At 38.6% G+C, this 22,077-nt stretch overlaps 1 protein-coding gene across 3 annotated transcripts in view; it reads right to left on the bottom strand.

Moving 5' to 3' along the window:
* The window catches only part of PTPN21 (protein tyrosine phosphatase non-receptor type 21), a 49,049-nt gene extending 27,726 nt beyond the window's left edge, over positions 1-21,323 (bottom strand). Inside the window, exons 1-4 of one of the 3 annotated variants that reach the window (XM_068192649.1) lie at positions 20,971-21,323; positions 13,430-13,800; positions 3,115-3,284; positions 399-496 (exon numbers count right to left, since the gene is read on the bottom strand). In XM_068192649.1, coding sequence (XP_068048750.1) covers positions 399-496; positions 3,115-3,284; positions 13,430-13,609 — 448 coding nt within the window. In that variant the 5' untranslated portion in view covers positions 13,610-13,800; positions 20,971-21,323. Of the gene's footprint in view, positions 1-398; positions 497-3,114; positions 3,285-13,429; positions 13,801-17,202; positions 17,696-20,970 lie in introns of those variants that run through there. The other 2 variants (XM_068192648.1, XM_068192651.1) reach the window with 2 other exon arrangements.
* Positions 21,324-22,077: the final 754 nt, after the last annotated feature.

The following is a 22,077-nucleotide window of genomic DNA, read 5'->3' as shown; positions in this document are numbered from 1 at the left end:
AATTTTGGATAAAAAGTGGAAATACAAGTACATTCAAAGTTACTTATTTATGGAGATATGTCAGAATAAAGAGTCTTCATTAACAGAAACAGAGGAAGGGTGTGTTGATGCAGGCAGACAACTGAAGCCTTTGCCCCCAAAGGAACTCCAATGTCTAATTCAAATCCAGCTCCTGAAACTACATATTAGATGCCCAGGTACACTTCTGAGGACTGCAGAGAAGCAAGTTCAGGGCCACTAATCCAACTCAGTCCATATGACAAAGTCCTAAGGAGCAAGCCCCTTTCATAACTTAATGAATTGGGTCTCTTGAGTGGCATAAAGAAAACAGGCAATAGAAAATATATCACTAAAGCTTCTAATGCAACATTAGCTAGTTGGTACAATTTCTTACTTACCCTGAACTGCTAAACCAGCCAGATGTATTGCTTGTTCCAGTGTGCAAGGAATGTTGCCCTCCAAGATATCTTTCTTTAATTGCAAGTAATACTGATACCTGCAAGGGGGGGGAAAAAGAAAAAGCTAACATAGGCTTCTTAATTTTTAAGAGAATAGAAGACTATGCCTTCATTTCCTATTCCTCTCTGCATTCCCCAGTTCGAATAGAGGGTAGTCTTCCTCATCATTTGGACCCACTACTTCAAGGTTTTTTAAAATTCCTGACTCCCTTAACTTTCACATATCATTCTAGAATCAGTGATCTTAAAGAACCTCCACAATTTCTATCTACTACCAAACCCTCTTTTCTTTTTTTTCCTCTTCCATCCTTAAAATTGTTGTCATTGTCTCTTTACAATGTTCAGTAAACTGCTGCTGGGTTGCTGCATTCTCTTCCAATAGATCTAACAAAGTACATTCCCTCAGTCTCAGTAGGGATTTTCATTTCTGCGTTACAACTTCTGAGTACATTTTGTTCTCACTTTCAAGGCATCTTTTTTTTCTTTTAATCTACGCTTTTCTTGCATCACCTCTCGTACATGCAACCACTACTACCTGTACTGTTTGTCCAGTCTGAGCCACTATGTGCCTGAATTTTTCTGCCCCATTCAGCCACCCATAGAACTTTTTATTTGGAGCCCAAAACACCTCAAAATTGCCATCACAGCTACACAGACTTGGCCAAGGAGGACATTTGTCTTCTATAAGTCTGGTTTTAAAAAGTTCTTCCTCATATTGTATGTTAACTCTAGTGGAGTAAGGTTATTTATACTGATAACATGGAAGTATGTGCTGTAGTTCATTCAGTGATTAGAAAGGTCAGGTAAACTCCACATAAATTTTATTCATGTTAAGGGACAGCTGTCTTCCACCACTGTTACTGCCCTGTTAAATACATTGATAATTTATAAATATTGTTTATATTGGGGATCTACTACAAAAAAAACAGTAAATCATATGACAGTACATATCATCCCTATACAGCACACACAAGAACAGCTGGGACTAGCCCCAGACCTTCAAAAAAATGGAAAAGAAAAAGCCCAAGGCATTTGGGGAACAAGTCTTCCCAGTCAAGAAACAGAAGATAAGCTCCTTCCATTGAACTGCTGTTAAAAGTAAACTTATAGATAAAGAATCTTAACACGACCCCCACAGAGCAGTTTTTTTATCTATAGCATTTCCACTTCCTGGTGTACATTAAACATACAATTTGCTTGAACATGTTCAATCTCATTTATATCAAACAGGCATGAAAAACCACACACATTTCTGAGACTAACCCAGACTCTTACTGTCAAAGTAAGTACCATCCTCTAAGACACAAGCATAAGACTGGCATATAAATTCCTGCTTTCTACCAGGCAGCACACCAGCCAATTTTTGTTAAAGCTCCAGAATAAATGTCATATTATCTAAATAAATGCCAGAGAATACTATTTAAGGTTTATCAGGCAATTTAGCTTCGCAGTGCAATACCTCAATATTTAGCTTACTCTAATATAGTCTAGTACACGAACACAGAAGCGGAACCAGAGATTTTTTAAGCCACTAAAATTGCTGAGAAATAGCACAAAACTTCAGCCTTAGAAAAAAAATCTTTCAGAAATTACACATAAAACCAAAAACTAAAGCAGCCAAGCATTGAGCAGTACACAACAGCACCAGTGTCTGCACCTGGTGACCCTGAAAAGCTTTCTTATCACAATTAGCAGGAAAGGTGTCTGGCAGGGTATTTCAGGAACATAGACAGTTTCATGTAACCACAGAATAAATTAAGATGAAAAGGATCTCTGAGTGACCATCTGCTTCAACTCCCCATTCTAAACAGGGCCAACTTAGTTTTTAGCTTAAATGGCTTAGTTAATACAAGCACATATTTTTGAAATAAGAATACGTGTTTGTAATCCAGCTATGGGTTTTGTACTCAATTGCCAATTAAAAATAATCGTTAAATCAGAACTATACACATTAAGCCATTAGAAGCCAATGTACAGGCCCATAGGAATAACTGGCTAGTATACATGCTCAGTTTTACTTTTCCCCCTGCAGTCAGCAACAATTATGTGATGTTCCCCAGTTTCACAGTAGAAACATACACATAGTACCAGAACTAACATCCATTTTTATGGCTCAGTGATACACCAAAACAAACAAACAACAAAAAAAAAAAAAAAAATCACAAGCCAAGTTAGCCTGTAGCTTGCCAATGTACTGTACTAAAGAACAAAAAGTACTAAAAGCCAAATAAAGAAAGCATAGCTTAATAAAATCTGCAAGTGCTTTGTGCAGGATAGATGTCCATGAAAGCAACATACAGATCTTCAAAGCAAAAAAACAAATTAAAAAGTCAAGCAAATTCAAAGCAAATTCAAAAGTCACAGAAGGGACTAAAGCAATTAAAAGTCTGACCATGCAGGTATGCCTGTTACTTAAAACAGGTTTGAGCAGATTCCTAAGATCACAAAAAAGTTGGTTGCTTGCTTAGTTTATCTCATATTTTATTTATTCCAAAGACAAATTAGCATACAGTTTGAACAAAAATTCTACCTAAAATAGTTTTCATTTCTATAAAGGCAGGGGAGTGGAAAGCAGACAACTTTTAAATAAACTATACATTTCAGAATGCTGAGAGCAAATTTATAAACACATGGAAGTTTATACTAAGAGGTTTACCTGGTAATCTCCTGCTGAAGCTGAGAAACAGTAGGCACATAGAACACTACTCCAAAATACACAGTTGGCTCCAAGGCATATTTGTCCAGCTGCTTTTTCAGAGGCTTGTCCAAATCGACCCATCTGCGTTGATTCTGCTTGTTGTAATACCAGAGACTGAAATACGTAATCTGAAAAAGGTATTTCAATGATGAAAAAGTTAATATTGTGATATTAGATAAAATATACTGTATAAAAGTCTTGCTACTTAGAAATAAATATTTTAAAACACTGAGTAAGGCTATGAGTTATTGAAAACTTCAGGGAACTGCAAAGACATTTACCATAAAAAGCAGACATTACATCCAGATAACCAGCTCAGGTTTATGAGATCCCCCACCTAAACTGTACCAGAGCTACTCTTTATTTGGAAACAGTTCATAATTCATAACTCTTTTGTGGCAATCTACAGATGCTAGCAGTAGGCATTCATGTGTGACAGGAAATCTAAGGGAAGTGGGGAAGGCAAATGGAAAATGACATGGGACAGCAGTAGAGCAAAGCATGGCTCCTCTGGGGACCTGGTAGGCAGGCTCACATGGGATGCTGAAGGACAAAAGAGCACAGGACAGCTGCCCAGTCAAAGCTGAGCTCATTAAAGCACATACATGGCTCACTGCACGAGCAGGAAAAGGACCAGACACAGCAGAGCAGGAAGATAATCTTGCCTGAGTGGTCACTCCTGACCAAGCCAAAACACAACATACATACACAACATTCCAGTGTGCACTGGAACAGACCACCTGGAGAGGCTGAGGGATGGCACCCCTGGAAGGTCAAAATCCCACTGGACAGCATCTTGAGCAACACAATCTCATTTTTATTAGATCCTCTCCCAGAAGTAGTCTGGATCAGAGTATTTTTCTCTTGCTCCACAGTACAGTTCTAAATCCATACTGCAGAGTCATCCACAAAAAATTAAATTTCTCCACTATGTTTAAATTGACTAAAATCTGCTCCCACAGTACTTACTTTGTTCACTTCTGGACCAGAAAACAGATATGGACTGAAAAATATTCATGTCGTTATCATAGCTAATCTAGATATCATAATTAGAAGTGTTTTAACCAAAGGAGAGAGATTAAGTGAATGTAAATAATTACCAATTAGGTCTGTAGGTATTTACATGAAAATTCTCCAAGTCCTTGCTACATAAACTTTAATGTATTTAGAAATTGTAGAAATGCCAACACCTTTAATCCAGTATTTTTTCTTCCATATTTTCAGACATTTTTAACTTACACAAAATAAAGCTTTTAAGGGTAGAGTTTTATAAAGTAGAGGGAATAGTTGTCATGATTTTTCTAAACCAATAATTTCTGTAAACTAGTCACAGAAAAATTGTCTCCCTAGTAAAAAAAGTATTTACTGTTGTTTTCTCAAAAGCTCTAGCATCTTGATGTTGTGGAGAACAGATTTGAAATTCACTGGGGAGCTACAGCTCTTAGTAGAAAAAGACCGCTTTTGTACATTCCTGCAAAAACTCACCCATATACACATCTGAAAATTCTTATACACACATCTTAGTTTACAGGCTCAACAGGATGAAAAGTCCACTCTCATGGGATTCCAGATTTTCCTTACGGCTCTGACAGGATGACTGTGTATCCAACAACCACAGCACGGGCACATACACTCCATCCCAAACTTCATGGACAGCAACTGAATCAGTGCTCCATATCAGCACAAACCATCAAGTAATTTGAGGCATAAAAGTCAAGGTGTAGCATTAAATTAATAAAACTATCCATTCCTTAAAAACATTTTGTCTGGGATATTAGCAAAAATAGGAAATCAGAGCCAATTCTAAGACATAGTGCTCCTTTGGCATTGCATACTGGCAATATGTACTTCTTTGCTCCTCTCTAAATTGGCATAAATACAGTTTTAAGTGATTGTTGGTGGTTTTGGTGTCTGGGAGCTTTTTCACCCCAAGGTTTAAAGAAAATCCTTGAAGTTAAAATTAGTGCTAGCTACCATGTAATTGCAAAATTAGTATTCATAAGATAAAAAAAAACAGACAGAATCTGCCTATTTAGCCTTGAGATGCTTTCTATGAAGTCTAAAACAACTCTGGCCCCCTGACAAAAAGACAGCCTATAGTACAGAAAATCAGTTTAACTAGAACTCTTCATAGAAGAAAAAAGTAGTTTTTTTCTGTATAGAGGAACATACCTAGACCAAGTGCAGAATGGGAAAGTTTAAAAATCACAATAGAAAACCAGACTATTCCCAAATCAGAAAGAGAGTTCTCTGTAAAGCAAATCCTACAAACCAATTTTTTCTCAGGTGGATGCTGTGTGCTCATCACTTCTAAAGTCTGAAAGCCAAGAGTCAAATTTAGGAAGTCATAAATACTTTAAGTTTCAAGAGGAAAAAAGAAATATGGGTCTGAATATAAATCATATAAACAACATATTTGTCATTTCCCAGTCCAGGCACACAAAGTTTGCTGATACCTTAAACAACATTTTATTCCTATTCTTCAATCCCCCAGTGATTAGGTGACCACCACCACCCCACAAGGATATTGTGAAGACAGTATTTTAAATTCCGTAAGATGCTAGGGAAAAAACCCCAACAGCAGAACCACAGAAACACCATTACGAAAGAAATGCTATGTTCACTGCAATAGCACATGCTGAAAAGGATAAAATGTTCTGAATGACTGACTACTCCTTAATCCCACCTGCAGACTGAGGAAGGAAAGGAATGTGTGTGAAAAGGTGTGTTTCTCTTTCATCACAAGACTGTTAACAGCGTGCATGCAGTCACAGGAGCCAAAGTCAGACCATGATGCTGACATTCTGCTCTGACAGGACAACACATCAGCCTCGGGCTGAGCACTGCCTAAATCTGGGACCACAACATTCTGGGCAAGGGCAAGGACAATGGCAGAGACTGAAAGCAAAGAGTAAGAGCTACAGCTGAAAGACTTCTACAGATGATATCACACGAGCACATTTGTAAACCAGCTAAAAATACACCCCAAAAAAAGTACAGCAATTGTTTGAATAAACTCATTTACAGCCTTGGTGTACTTAAACCTCATAGAAGGTGAGGTGACGGTGAGGAGAAGAGACCACAAACATTGCCACTGTTTCAAACTGTCTGATGTAAAAATAATCCTGGTTCTACACCCTGAATTTAAACTGAATGTATAGATTATTTTTAAGCCAAGATGGTCACTTGAGTAGATCTATTTCTTTGAAACATTGACCACTTTTTCTTGCCTACACACCAAACTGAGCAGTTACTGGCATAACAGACTAAGAAAAATGTTTCCACATTTTAAAACATCCTCTGGAATCCAGCATATCTTTTAAAAAGCCATGCAAAATACTACAGACCAAAGCTGGTCTTCTGACTTCTATGCAAACCTTTCACTTCATTTCAAGGGCAGAATTTGATCCTGTGAGTTTTCAGAGAAGCTTATGCACCCTGGAATATTCGCACTGATTAAAATAGAACCCACTTTTATTCATTGCTAAAACATTTTATTATTAGCAGCTCAGGACAACATCCAGTGCTAAAAAGAATGTCATGACATGATTCTTAAAGTATGTTAAGCTGTTAAGATTAACACTACTTTGAGGTTCGTTTATTTTAGTGACTTATTCATGACCCAATCCCTCTGAAGAAAATCAAATAAAAATAAAAAGAACATATAATTTCTGCACAGTTAATTTCTACCTACTTGCTTTCTGACACTAGAGACAGTAAATATTTTTGCCTAAAATTTCAAGAGCAATCAAGAACACAAAAGTACCAAAAGCCTCATGCAGTATTTACAGCTCACAAGCTGGTGGGAGTGACTTCATCACTTGAAGTCACCCAGACTTCCTAAGCTAAGCAGAGGGGTTTCACCAGGTATGAGTGCCACAAAACTACATTACTGCAGGTGACTGTATTAGATCTTCTGGCGTGATCAGTGAAAGTCAGAGAAGAGGTGCTGATCAGCCTTAGAAGAGACAAAGTAAAATCTTACTGTGGACTTCATTTCCCTAAGAGCAGGACACAGACAGAAAAGATAGAGTCAGAGTCTTCTTGGAAGTAATCACAGCAAGTATGAGAAGCACTGGGGACAAACTGCAATGTGGGAAATTCCAATTAGATCAGTAAAAAAATTTCACAACAAGACTAGCCAAACACTGGAACAGATAGCCCAAAGAGGTGTCAAATCTCTATCCTTAGAGGCACCTGGGTGCCTGGTAAACTCACCCAGGCAACCCCTGAAGCACCTGATCCTCCTGAGCAGAGGGCAGGACCACACAACCCTTGGAGGTCCCCTGAGGCATAGCAGTGTTCAAAATTTACTTCAACCTTACATGTTTAATAATATATTTTCCAGTTAATTTCCATATCCTGTACTATAAATCTTACTAAATATGTCATAGATTACAAATAGGCTGAAAGGAGAATTGTTTTGTAATGGTTAATACAGTGCCTTCTAATTAATGCATTTGGCTACCTGCCTCAAGGGTACCTGAGGAATCCCCATCCTAAGATCTGAGGCAAAAAATCAGAAAAGATAAAACAATAGCAGAAAAATGCAGTCAAAATATATTTTCAGGCTTTTCCTTTTTTACACTGATACATACAAATAAAACAAACTGTAAGACTTCCCTGATCAGAATGCTGAAAACACCTTCTCTTATTGAAGGATAAGCACTGCAGTCAAACTCATAAAATCCCAGTTAGCCCAAGGGCTCCACCACATCTAGCTTTATTATATGCTTGGATACAGAACAGCTCCTGCTATCAGGACAGCACAGTTGAATACGCCACGTGCAGGAGAACTGAGTCAATAATCTTGTACTAAGCACAACTGGCAGATACCAAATGAAAGCTTTTCCCTATGTCCAGTGTTAAGAGCTACAGGAGGAGACAACAGGCCTTGAAAATTCTCCAGAAACTCCATTCTTATCACAACAGACAACCTCCCCCACAAAACATCCCAATCTCTAGCTGAGAAAGGACTTGGAGCAGCCTGGACTGGCCAGTGTACAATATCCAAGACTTACGGGAAGTGGTGGAGAAAAAACCTCTGGGACTCTTATCATGTACCAGCCACCACGTAGAAAGTTGCACTTCTCTATTTAGTACCATGATCAATTCTTCTTGCAGAAATAGGAGGATCACTGACAAAAATCCCTCCCTTTTCCCCCATATTGCAGCTATTTAGTGTAAGGTACTTTTGCCTATACTGTTTTTGTTGTTCTAGCACTGACAAGCTCTTCGACTGTAGCTGCAGAAGGGAATATTTAGCAAAGTAGCTATATCAACAGAGAAAATTTATTCTCAAATCTTAATTCTTTCATAACTGAAATGGTTTTTTCCAACACTCACACACATTATTATTTTCTCCTAACTACTCTAATATGGATTTCACAAATGCTATTTAAACAAAGTAATTACCAACTATAGTTTAAAGCAAAACAGAAGGGATAAGAAATGAATAAGCAAATACATATATCACAAGGTAATCTGATGTATTCTAGTATATTCAAATGAAACACTGTACAAATCACAATACACTGTGTTTCAGACCCTTTATATATCTTGAATAAACAATCTTCTAACAGGCAAGGAAGATTCTACTCCTCAGGACATTTGACAAAAGTAAGCTGATTAATTCACAAGCTAAAAAGCCATACCTTCATATTGCACAGAAAACATTATGTCCAAGATATATTTTAACCTCTGACAGAGATAGGTCAGTTATCAACATGACCCAGAAATGCAGAAATATACTTTTTTTGAAAAAAATCATGTTACTTTTTCCTACCACTGTTCAAGGCTCTGAGAAGGATGAACTCACATAACTGCTTTTGACTTCACCTCACACATCACTGACATTAGAAGTATCATGTTCCCATTCATCAGAGGCTTAAGTTCTGATTGCTTTATGAAAGGGAAAAGCCACATTTCAAAAAGTCTAAAAATACTAAAAAATAAGCTAATGTCTCTGCTTCAGAAGAAAACCTCATGTCAAAATTGGTCTAAAACTGTACAGCAATTCACTGACATGATGGTAAACAAAATGCAATTAAGTGGTATATTGTGACTTAACTTTATAAAAATGCTAAAGAAATCAGGGGAAGGGCTTCCTAATTACCCCTATTGTTTTCATGGAAAAACCTTAATTTTGTGCTGCTCAGTATAAGACTGAGTGCAAACCTTTTACCAGAATGTATTATTTTTTTCTTCAGAGAAAGTATTTAACTGAGGCAGTTACTGATTTTTGCCTAACTGCTCTGTCCTTCAATTTTCCTTGGTTCCTAAATTACAATTATCTCATTCTTATAAGTAATATTTATTTTAGATGGATTAAAATTTGCTTTTCAATAAAGCAACATCTGTTAAACTAATCAGATTACACATGGAAGACTGGCATTCTTTTATACATTCCTTCACATCAATTTCTCCTTTCCTAATTATAAGGAAAATTTGGTTCAGAGAGGCAGCACAGCAGTTCAACTATGAGGACTGCTTCTCCTCTTATTTCTACAAGCATCAGCTAAAATGTTGTCAGACTTTGATGCAAGACATAATCATAATTATGTTAATGATCCCTCTGTCATTAAGTGGCCTAACTCTTATTTGTCAGTCAATATGGTTACTGATACATACAGACATAAGAATATTTATGGTTGCACTTGTTCTGATTTTAAAAACACTCTTTTCATATGCAAAACAGATTTAAGAATCCACCACAATGAATTAAAGGTATTTTTTGTGTTTTCTCCAAAAGAGAAGTGAGGTTTTAGAATTCAGAGCAACGTTTTACAGCATAGTTCAAGCATTTCCGAAGCACTGTTTCAGAACTTTGAAGTTATTCAGGATCCAGATAACCTTGGTTCCTTTTCCTCTGCATGTCCAAAACAAACACAGGAACTTCCACATGCACAACACATACACTCCACAGAAGTTCCCTGCCATTGGTTCTTATACTGTACTCTACCACACACCTGCAGTTAAGTCAGACTGCTTGGACAGCAGAATTTGCCCCTTCTCTCTGGTTTAGAAGTGCTTTGTTGTTTAGAAAACAACAAAAAATCAACAAGAGAAAGACACCAGCTATAACATCTCCTGTCAAACCTAGCTAGCTAACGTACCTAGCTATATTACAATGTTGGAAAAAATCTCTATATTTTCAAGTATTTCATTTGCATACTCATGCTTTAGATGCAAGATTAGCACTGTTGTATGTCCTTTTTAAGGTAGTTAACCAGCAGAGCACTCAGCAGTTTTTTCAAAACTGTGATTCCAGAATAGTTTTCTGTAACACCTCTTTGCATAAATCATGTTTGGTTATAGTTCTCTAACGGGATAAAAGACAGACCGTGCTACAAAGTAAGTAACTTATGTTCACTATTCCCTTTGACTTCTTTCCCCAGTTCCTCATTTTAAGAGAGCTGGATTACATACTCATTCCTCATGAGTCACATTCTAGGAATGCCAGAAGATACTCAGTTTAATGAATTCATATCACTTTTCTATAAAGTTTACCATTCCATAAAAAAATAAAATTGTCAACATATGTAAATCTTCCTAAATTCTAACTATGTGTCCGTACTAGTATACAACTTGGAAATTGAGAAGTACTAATTAGAAAATCAAAAGAAAAACAGTGTTCAGCCATGCAATGCATAATTTGAAGATTATTCATTTACATAAAGATCTGTTAAAAAAAATATCTCAAAAGATGGCACACCATTAAAATAGTCCAGTTCAACTGTCCAAATTCAGTAATTCCAAACTACACCAGAGAGAAAGAGGTATTTACAACTGTTACCACTGAATGTGTAAAAAATGGTAGAGATTCCCCTAATGCCTCATGCAGTAAACTGTTTTGAAGATGCTTGGGAACTGCTTGTCCTAGCTGTGTAGGCCATATACAGTAATCTGAAACTGATACCTTGGATGTGAGAATGGTCCCCAGTCTCAGTATTTAAATAAACAGTCACACTTTCATGTTGAACACTTAGAATTCAACTTCATGCTTTAAGGCTGTTCAGTGAACTAAAAATAGGCAACTTTTTACAGAAATACTTTGTATTTTACTGTATCAAAGACTAAAGTTGTTTTTGCAGATTTAATGAAAGTGCTGAACACATTTTTCTTTCTGAAAACTTTCTACTAAGCTAGCCGCCAGGAATGATCCAGCTTGGCAAACCTGACTATTTAAAGGCAGAAAAACTTTTTCTGAATGCAATGCAAGCTCTGGAAAGTAATTTATATCCCTATTTTCCATTCCCTTTTATTGCAACACATTTTCCTGCCAAAATAATCCATGCAAGAATGCATGACTGAAGGAATCTGCTCAGAGTTCAATGGTGTACTGTCAACTCCCTCATTCTGATATATGACCCTTAATTGAGGGAATTGCATCTCTTGCTCTCTCTTTTTTTTTTTTTTTTGTTTTTGTTTTTAGAAAGATATTTAGGAGTGGTTCCAAAGAACGAGATAATGAAGAATAGCTGACAAAACTGCATCTCCAGCACTCCGTGACTAGCTCAATAGAAGCTAGTAGTCATCATTCAGGAAGACAAAGCCTTTGCATTTTGCAAACAGTAAAAATTCTATACTTTCTGTGACTTAGAATTTACAACTGAAAGTGGACAGATAAAATTGACAAAATCCATTCACACAACAATAATTGAATTCTAAATATAGGATATCTGATGTGTTCTGAGTAAACACTAAGGCTACAAGCATAGCTAGATTCTCCATTTGTTAGAAGGAGAAAGATAAAAAAAAGAAGGCATATCCTTGCAAAGAATTGCATTTTCCAAAATAACTGTACACTAAAAAAATACTTGGAGATTTGAAAAGAATGCATATTGCAATTGAAAACAACCGCAATAAACAAACTGTTACAGATTAATGGCTTCACATCTATTTCATTTTTTATTATTCTTTATACAGAAAAAATAAAAAGCATTTCTGAAAACAAATTACTAGCTATAACACTTCCCACTAAGGTATCCTACAGTAATGCATGCTTTCTAATGTAATAAATGTTTGCAGGACTGAGTTCTAAACATATTTGCTCAATATTTGAGCAAAGTTATCAACAATTGCAATTGCTTGACAATAAAAAGATAATGTTTTAAAAATCATGGTTATAAATGCAAATATTTATTACTAATTATTTTCACAATTACTCATATTTTGGTTACCTAAGTCCAGAGTTTTTATCCTGCATTTGAATTCCATAACCAAAAGGTCATTCTATGGCAGACCACATAACAGAACAAAAGCATATTTTTCAGAATAATATTAGCAACCTTAAACTTGTATCACTAATTTTCTCTCTCCTGCCCCCCAGAAGTGCACATGCTGTCACAATTCAATGACTCCAAAATCAACTAAACTAAGCCTCTCAGACTCTAGGGGGAAATGTCAGTTCACCCAGGATTGAGAGCATTCAAATACTGCATTCAAACCACCTGTGCTCAACAATTTTATAAAATAATGACATTCATTCATATGTTGGTCATCTATGTAGATTTCTATTAAAATTTCAAAGCTTAGCATTTCAGAAGGAATTCAATCAACACAGAAAATGTAGAAATAATCACTAAATGTGTGGAAGAGTAAATTTCAGTTCCAAAAGAATCCTTCAAAATACCAAGTAAAGAGGTTTTGGGGGGAAACAGGCTGAACAGATATTTACAAATTCAACTATCGCAAACTAAGTCTCACCATAAGGCCAGCACTCAATCTATACAACTATGTATGAGCTCCAAGACAGTGTCTGCAAATATATTTGTGGTATTTAAACAAGCAAGACAACCAGTTGGTAACTGGTACACTTATCACATTTTGTGCTTTAGATTCTTTTTACAGCACTAATCCATCAGAAAAAAAAATGCATGCACATAAATAAAATGCTGTCTTATGACTCAAGTCTTGCTGTAGTTTTTAACCATGCTGCTTAGGTAGAAATTATTTTCTTCCTTTATGGGTTTTCTTAAGTAGAATTTTCAGCAATGTCATGTTTTAAAAACAGTTGCTTTGTTTTTGTTGCATTCTAAGCTTTTATTCACCGATACTTCTCACATTTCCTCCCCTTGGACATTCCCTAAACTCTGTATCAACTTTAGCAACTGTTTAGGAGCAATCCAAGTCCCCATAAAGACCAGAAGGTGAAGAAACGATGGGAAGACAGGATAGCTGCTCCAGTAGCTGATCACCCTACATGGCAAGGAGTTACCTCATAGGTCATCCAGCACCAAAACCTAAAGTTATGCCTTCACTTAGAACTCACCTCCCGCAATTCAAGCCTTTGAGCCACTGCTTCCAGACTTTCCTGGCCTGTGCTTTCCACTGACAGCGTGAACTCCACAAATTCATTGTTGAGCAGCTGGATACGAGCCACCAAGCAACTCTTGCTGGATACTGTGTAACGTCGAGTTCGTTTCAATTTTAACCCAAAAGGTAGAGGCATCTTCTTTTTCCCCCAGAGATGGTTAGTGATAAAGAGCTACTACCACTGAGACCTTGAGAGGTGACGAGAAGTCACCTCCTCTCAAAAGCGAAGGAGCTGTAAAGTCTCCAGAGATCAACCAGCAGCAGCAGTATCCATTAAAGCCAAGCAAGTTTTCCACCAGGAGACAAGAAGATACATCCACTGGAGTCCTAGTAAGCAACAAAAGAGAAAGAGAAGAAATATAAGAATCAGAAATACTTTGACTGAAAGGGGAATGGTAGCATGTGAAAAATAACATGTATATTTTTTCTAAATCTAAATAATCAGGCTACCTTTCCAAAATGCAGGGCTGTTATGCATTCAAATAATGAAATAAGTACCAGTTTCTGATTTTTCCACAAATGACATTGGGTTTTAGCAAGTTGATCTCCTTTTTTTAAACTCACAAGTGAATAATGAGTCTTAATCATGTGTGACTGTAGTGTCTTAAAATAAGTATTTATAAACTGAATCGGTATTTAAATGAAATATGTTTATGAAATCTGAGTTGCCTAAGGTATTTGCAATACTGAACAAAGACGTTTTCTTTAAGAGTAAATCCAGCAATCTGGCTTGTTTTTCAGAGCACCATGCAGCCTCAGCCACTATCTGCTGTTGGATTAAACACAAAACCAAGCCCCATGAATGATAAGGGGGAAAAAAAGAAAGGCAAGGGAGGCCTTAAAACCCACACCGTAGCCATTTCCTACCAGACAATTAAAGTGCAATTCCTTTAATCTTCCATGGATTACAGTAAACCGTACCATTATTCCTAATGCTAAACTGCTTCAGGTTATGCTTTGCCTTACCAAGAGAGTATGTGGATTCTGAGAACCATTTATTTTCTAATTTTTCCTTGAAAAACATACTCTTACCCAGATTACAGGTAGCCACCCATCTCCCCACTTTTTGCAAACACCTTCACGCCTCCTCTCCTGTCAACTCTATTCCATGCCTTGCCTTTCTCCTTTTCCGAGTGTTTTCTTAGCGCACGCAGCCCAGCTTGTGAAATTTGTCATAGCGTCACGGAAAGGTCTGGGCTGGGAGGCTCCCCAGAGATGCCCCCGCTGCACGCCGCTGCCCTGGGTTAGGGATGCCATTCCCTCGGAGAGGTTGCTCTGCCCTGGGCTGGGCTGCGCGGGGCGGCGGCGGGAGCGAGCCCGGAGCCGCGCCCGGGCCGGGCAGCGCCGCCCGGCCCCCGCCGCGCTGCTGCGGGCAGGAGCTCTGCCCCTGCACCTCTAGCGGCAGGGCCGCTCCGACGGAAGGGGAAAGAAAACAAACGGCCACTTTTATTTTTAAATTTTTTTCCAGGTTGACATAGTATTAGTAGCACATATTAAAAGGCACAATTTGACTTCAGAGGTCTCTTAGGGTGACCAGCCAGGAGGAACGTGAGGATATGCGTTTCTTTGGAATGGAGGAACCGGAAGAAGTAGTCTTCCTAGCACACCTGCTTTTAAACTCAAAGGTATAGCTGTAAACAAACAGATACCACAATCTCCTTGGACATTGATATACCCACCTAGAAACTTATCCAACATAACCACAAACATTTTAGGCTAAAAACCTCGCATCAGACTCCCTACTCCCCAGCCAGCAGCACCACAAAAAAAGAAAGGAAGGTGGAAAGACATTAAAGGCCTACAATGGGGAGAAAGAGGAGGCAACACAGCATTTTTTCTCAATGACATCCTTGCAACCCTGCTCCAAAGAATGTCCAGAAGCATATTTCATGACCTTGTTTGTGATAATCTTGAAGTGATTGTACCATTCTACACAATCATCATCCTCAACAGATACCACCTAAATTCTTAGCTGAATGAGAAAACAATCCTCGCCCAAACACCAACAAATTTGGTTTTGGGTGTAGCTGTAGAGTAAGTTAACAACAGACAGCAACAGGTTTCCCTGAAAAATGTAGGGATACAGAGGGAATCCTCACTTTATTACTCCCTCTGCACTTTGATCCTCCAAATCCAGCCCTGCTTGAACAGCATGCAGGGAATGCTCTACAGACAGAAGCTTTTAGTCCCCCGTCCACTGCCAGCAGAATCTTGCACCGCGTTTATTCCTGACAGAGTAACTTTTAGCTGGCTGACCTTAGCTCCTGTCCCCGAGGCCTATTTTCCAATATATCCTTTGCAAAGTTAGGTGTCTTCTTTGGTGCTACAGCAATGAGAGAAATCAATTTACTTCTCTCTGAAAGTTACAGTCAGAAATGCAGAAGTGTTTTAATATCCGGTTTTATGGAGTACCACTGAGTGTGAAAGACTTTCAATCTTTTATGTCCATATCAAGGGTTAGAAAAGTATTCTAAGAGCATGGGAAAAAAAAAAAAAACGCCACCAAAAATCACTAACCAGAGGCTAACCTGACAAGTAAAAATTCTAAACCATCTAATGCTGACACGAGGCAGCCTCAGACTTTCAGTTATTTCACTATGCAAACAGGTAGCAACGCAAACATAGGAAGGAAGTTTAGAGCAGAAGTTTCAGAATGTGCCAGCCAGGAACATTCTCCAGGTTATGTTCTGTTGTTTACATTGAATGCTCCACTAAGCATTTACCCTAAAATATTTCATCTTTGTATGCCTGACATTATCTTCATGACTTCTGAAACCCATTTATAACAAAAAAAACTTCATGTAATTAACTTCCACACCACATCACAAAAGACCAATTAAAAAAAAGATTCTTAACATATAACAAATATTGTAAAATTAAGGCAAGTTTGCTGAATAACACCAGGGTATCATTCAGTATCTTCTACTGCTAGCCATGTGTAGTTCTTGCAAACATAGCTGTGCTGGTTTTATTCAGCAGCTGTGCATTCTGCAGTCCTAGGTGCTCTCAAATTTTCCTGCTGCATTTCTTTTAATTCAGACCTACCTGCATTATTTTAAGCTACTTTAGCAAAAACTCATGGCTACATACTGCCTGGAGTTACAAATCCAACTGATGACCTTTACAGTAAAAAGCCTTTATTTACCAAGCCTGGAATTTTCATGCAACAGATAACAATGTCTTTTGTGGCCAAACTTTGTACCTTTATACTTCAACAGAAACCTGTAGTTTCAAAAATGCTATATTAGAATTTCAGCAACATGGCCATGACTAATGTGTGATTACTGAGAAGTGTGGTATCTTTCTCCTTTACCTTCACCTCCTACTCCCTCCTCAATTATTAGCATTTTACTTTACAATTCTTTTTTAAAATAGCTTGCATAAATGACAATAATCAAAATAAAACCGCAACATATCATGGTGAAAAAGGGTTCCTATTACTTCCCATTCTTGAAATACATATATTTTTATTTCGGAGATATTTGGGTAGACAAAAATGTAATCAAAGTACTCCACCCTCTCCTTGTTTTACTAGCTAATCTTTGACATGACTCTCGGGCTGAGAGAGCAGCAGTAAGTGCATATCTCAAACTTCGCCCACCTCCAGAAGCACAGTCCCACAACCATTTACTTTTCAAAAAGTAAGTGGTTGAAACTCTTCAGCCTTACAGTACACGGCAGAGAAGATCAGCCGCTATGTTTTTACCGTGCCCGCTGTTTTCCCCTTACCTTGCACAGCGATCCAAAGACACCGGGTCTCCTTTCACATACGTGTAGCCGAAAGAAAACCCCCGCGCTCCAAGGCTTCTTCTCCCGGAGCCATCTCATCTGTACTCCTCGGGAACTGACTTACTGTGTTCCTCTTGTCCGAAACAGCTGCTAGCTCGGCTAACCCACCTTCTTCTCAGATCACTCATAGTGAAAACATTCCTCGCTTCCTGTCTCAAAAAACTTGCTCTGGATATCATTCCACTGGGTAAAGAGCTGGGGGTGGAAGAAAATACTATAACAAAATAAACCTGTGCCAGCCAGCTCTTCAGGCGGCCTCTTTCATGTGACGCTGTGCCGCATGTGCGCAAATTGCGTTCTCAGAAATATTTTCAAATCGGCCGTCCCTGTGTGCCTCTGTGTGTGTGCATTTAATTTCTTTTCCTGGAGGCGTTCCCCTCGCTCTATCCATGCGGAAGGATACGCTGAAAGAATTAAAGCGAAGGCCCGTATGCTTGTAGCCCATTACCTCAGAGAGTTGGAATGCCTGGCAGGGAGAATGTCAGCAATGAACAGCTGCTTCTCTGGCTACAGGGGCACTACAGAAATAGGGGTTACAACAAATAGCAGGCAATCCTTGCTTTTTTTAATCATATGATCATTTATTTTAAGCCTTTCCAGTTAAGGCAAATGTCTTACCAAAATTCTGTTGGTCTTGTTTTCATGCAGCTTGGAAATATTTTCAAGGTTTAATCCCTGTGTTTTACCAAATGACCTATGCACATACATTTATGTCCTTGCAAATTTTCAGCTGTTAGTGAGATACACAGCAAAAAAATGCAGACTAAAGGCTGATCTTTCAGCCTGTCTGGACTTAAAAACTCCCAAAGGTGTCAGTAGAAATTATACCCTTAATTACAAGTGTCTTAGCAAGCTTTAACTGCATATAAATTCAGGAATATTTATAGTGTTTAACTAATGCAAACACCCCAAGAGGGGTTGTGCTACAGTCTCACAAGTATATGAAGACCTCCGTGTGTTTGTGTGCACGTGAAATCAACAACTGTTGCTTGCAATTTGGAATATTGGCTCTCCACATTGAGTGACCCAGGGAAAAATTGATATAAACATGGAACCAGTCAGGGATGAAGAAAAAGGTGAGATGTGAATGCTGACTAATAACTGTAAAACCTAGAAAGTGTTTTGGTAATGTGAAGTGCACAAACATGCTACTGTCTCAGCAGGTCTAACCTGCAGGTCAACTATGCAAATAACAAGTAGCTCACGAGGACACTAATCTCAGCTGAAATATGTAGGTAATTTTGTACTATAATGGATTCTTCTGAGTTATTCCCCCTAGACACAATCATCGTCCCTGAGATCACAGGAGTATCTCTATTTTTTCCCCCTCCATACATCAGCAATAATTATGATGAGCAGTCCATAAGCAATATATAAAACATTATTTGGGAGAATCGTATGCTGAGTAAAATAAACTAACCTTGAACTAGCCTACATAGATACCCTTTTCTAAAGGTGTCTGCTAGAGGACAGAACTGCAGTTACTTGCTGGAGAAAACTGACTGATACAATGTATGAAAAATCCAAGCCATGAAAATTCAGGGTTGCAGAGGCAACCCCTCCTATTTCTAAACAATTAATGCTGGAAAAAATTCTGAATTCTCTTATCTGTCACATTTCCTATTCTAATTCTTCAGCATACCCTTTTCCTGCCTGATTCCCTGCCTAGAAATTGCATTTATTAGACTTTCCTTGCTTTCCATAGTTAGTTCTTGCTGCATTTTCCTTCTTTTCACTTACATTAAAGACAACATCTCATCTTAAAAGAGATGGCTATTACATTGTCAATATGTTCCTCTGCTGCTTACATCTCCTTTTGAAGCTCATCACATTTGTATTCATAAATAATATTTTTTTCTTCTGCTTTTTCCTTCTTATAACCCCAGTTTGTGTCCAAACTTTGTGTTTTCCCACACTTTCTCCATATTGCCCCACCTCATTCTTTTTATCTCATCACCTGTATATTACCTGCTTTGCTCCATCTATCAACTCTAATAAAAGGGACAGAGACAAAGGCATCCATGAACATGTGATGGACTCTGGTAAAGACACATCAGTAAGATGTAGAGTGATTACCTGAGGGCACTGTACTGAGCTTCTGCTTCCCCCTTTAAGCCCTGGCCAACACTCAAGACATTCATGGTTCTTGACCTCAACTTTGCAGTACTCTTTATTCTGTTGTTGAAGTTTATGTCAGGAAATGAATAATATCCCAGAGCTGAATTCTGTACCCTTTTTTCTATAGGTACAAGGGAAAGTTTCTGCCCACTGTGTTGAATATGGACTGCCCATAGTGGAACAGGGATAAACCTTTGTTTTTTTTCCCTCAGAAAAAGGGAGACACCCTCCCTTCTGAGACAGGCTTTTGGAAGGTTGTTTTGTTTTGGTTTTTTTTCCATCTTGGTCCAAATATGTGATAGCAGTTTGAGTGCATCAGCCAATAGGTGGAAGTTGATGCAAATATTCACCTTATTTCAATTCCACAGGAACTCTCCAGCATCTGGTCTCTGTATTGACTAAAGGTAAAACAGAAAGTTGGAAGCAAACCAAACAGGAAGCAGAATCAGGCACCCTCCAGGCAGAAAAGTGGCATGCAAGTATATACTCCTCAGCCTAGTGGAGAGTTACCCATTAGAGATAAAAACACAGGCAGGATAACCCGGAAACTGCTAGTTAAAGGGGCTTTCCCACAGTACTGAAAAAGTGAAGAAGTCATGTGGAAAAATATCTTAATTTACACCATGCAAATTAGTAACTTCATGAACTGAAAAGTAAGAATTCCTGTAATTCTAAATCTGAAAGCTGTTCTTTAAACAAATTCACTTTATTCATCATGTTTTGGCTCTGAAGTCTTCCTGGTTTTTTCATCATTCTATTTCTTATTTGCGAGAAAGCAAGAGATGGCTGGGTCTTTATGCACCATTATATATTTTTGCTGGTAGTAGAGAGAAGTGATAGAAAAATGACCATACCATATGTCTATTACATGCTTGAAGCCTGCAATTTCATGTGTTCATGATTCATTTTTACTTATAAGGCACTGTAAAGTGTTGAACATGTTCTACTAAGTAACTAATTAAGGTATAAAATTTTCCTATTAGAAGAAAACAGGCAGTTTTCCTAAACAGAACGTGGTGCTAAACTTGAAGAAATGAGCTCCTGCTATTATTTGCAAAGGAAACTTCTCTCAAATGCAGTAGCTTTTTCTAAAGTAAGTCCTTTACTTATGAAATAAACTTAATTCTTGTTTCTGTACTGCAATAATTATTTTTCTTTTTCCAATACTACAACATAGTACAACATAATTGAAATCTTAAAGCAGAATGTGTCTCTTAAAAGGTTAAAATGGAATTGTGTAATTAAACTGATTTGTTATTGGTTCCCTCTCACTGTAACACTAATATATTATAAGTAGAGTCAGGCAAACAGCTCAGATCATTAGCAATAATTAGTCTAACCTATCTCTGTATGATGTTTGATTTATATTAGGAACAGTGATGCAGAAAGGGATTAATACAGCTGTTAACTACAATGCCTGGAATTTATTTTAATCAGTGGCATTACTTGTAAAAGACCCTTTATCTGTAGGCTGGGCTTTCTGTAATATGACCACTAATTAAACCAGCTGAAGTGAATCCAAGGCATTGGTGCAAAAGATAAATTATTTGCCTCAAACATTACTTCTTTTTTGGTTACTATTATGCTTACCTTGTAGGCTTGTTTCCACATAATTCTTCCTCCCTCTGCAACTAATCCCTTGTAGCAGTAAGAGATGCTTGTACTGGGTGTGTGTGGCTGGTTTTGGTAGTGGAGGGGCTACAGGGGTGATTTCTGTGAGAAGCTGCTGGAAGGTTCCTCCACGTCTGATAAAGAAAATGCCAGCCAGCTCCAGGATGGACCCTCCACCAGCCAAGGACAAGCCCATCAGTGGCCCTGGTAGCACCTCTAGGATGACATTTTTAAGAAGGGCAGAAAAGTTATTGAGCACAAGTAAATTTCAGCCAGAGAGAGGAATGAAAATATGTGATAGGAACAGCTCTACAGGAGCCAAGGTCAGTGCAGAAGGAGGGGCACAGGTGCTCCAGGCACCAAGCCGAGATTCCCCTGCAGCTCGTGGTAAAGACCGTGGCGAGGCAGCTGTGCCCCTGCAACCTGTGGAGATCAACAGGGGAGCAGAGATCCACCTGCAGCCTGCGGAAGACTCCACGCTGGAGCACATGGATGCCCGGAGGCTGTGGATGTGTGGGAAGCCCACGCTGGAGCTGGCTCCTGGCAGGACCCGTGGCCTGTGCAGAGATGAGCCCACGCTGGAGCGGGTTTGCCGCCGGCACTGGTGACCCTGTGGGGGACCCGCACTGGAGCAGCCTCTTCCTGAAGGACCGACTGTACCCCATGGAAGGGACCCGTGGCGAGGCAGTTTGTGAGTTCCTGCACCCCAGGAACAGGATCCACGTGGTAGCAGTGAGCATGCAGTCTTTGTGGCAGACTGTTTCTACTGGGAGCAGGAGAGAAGGAAACAGCATCAGAGAAAACAGGTGATGAACTGATCGTAGCCCCCATCCCTGTTCCCTGGTGTTGGGGAGAGACAGGTAGGGAATCAGGAATAAAATTAAACCCAGGATGAAGGAAGGGGTGCCGGGAAAGTGTTTTAAGATTTGTGTTTGTTTCTCATTATCCTACTCTGATTTGATTGTTAAATTATTAAACTAATTTCCCCATCTCTGTTTTATCCATGACAGGAATCAGTGAGTGAGGTCTCCTGTTCTTGTTCTCAATGCATGAGGCTTTTTGTTATATTTTCTCTCCTGCCCTGAT

The sequence above is a fragment of the Anomalospiza imberbis genome, chromosome 6, assembly GCF_031753505.1.
Source record: "Anomalospiza imberbis isolate Cuckoo-Finch-1a 21T00152 chromosome 6, ASM3175350v1, whole genome shotgun sequence".
Lineage (NCBI taxonomy): Eukaryota > Metazoa > Chordata > Aves > Passeriformes > Viduidae > Anomalospiza > Anomalospiza imberbis.
The sequence above is the reverse complement of the archived record's forward strand: the minus strand, read 5'-3'. Positions and strand labels throughout refer to the sequence as shown.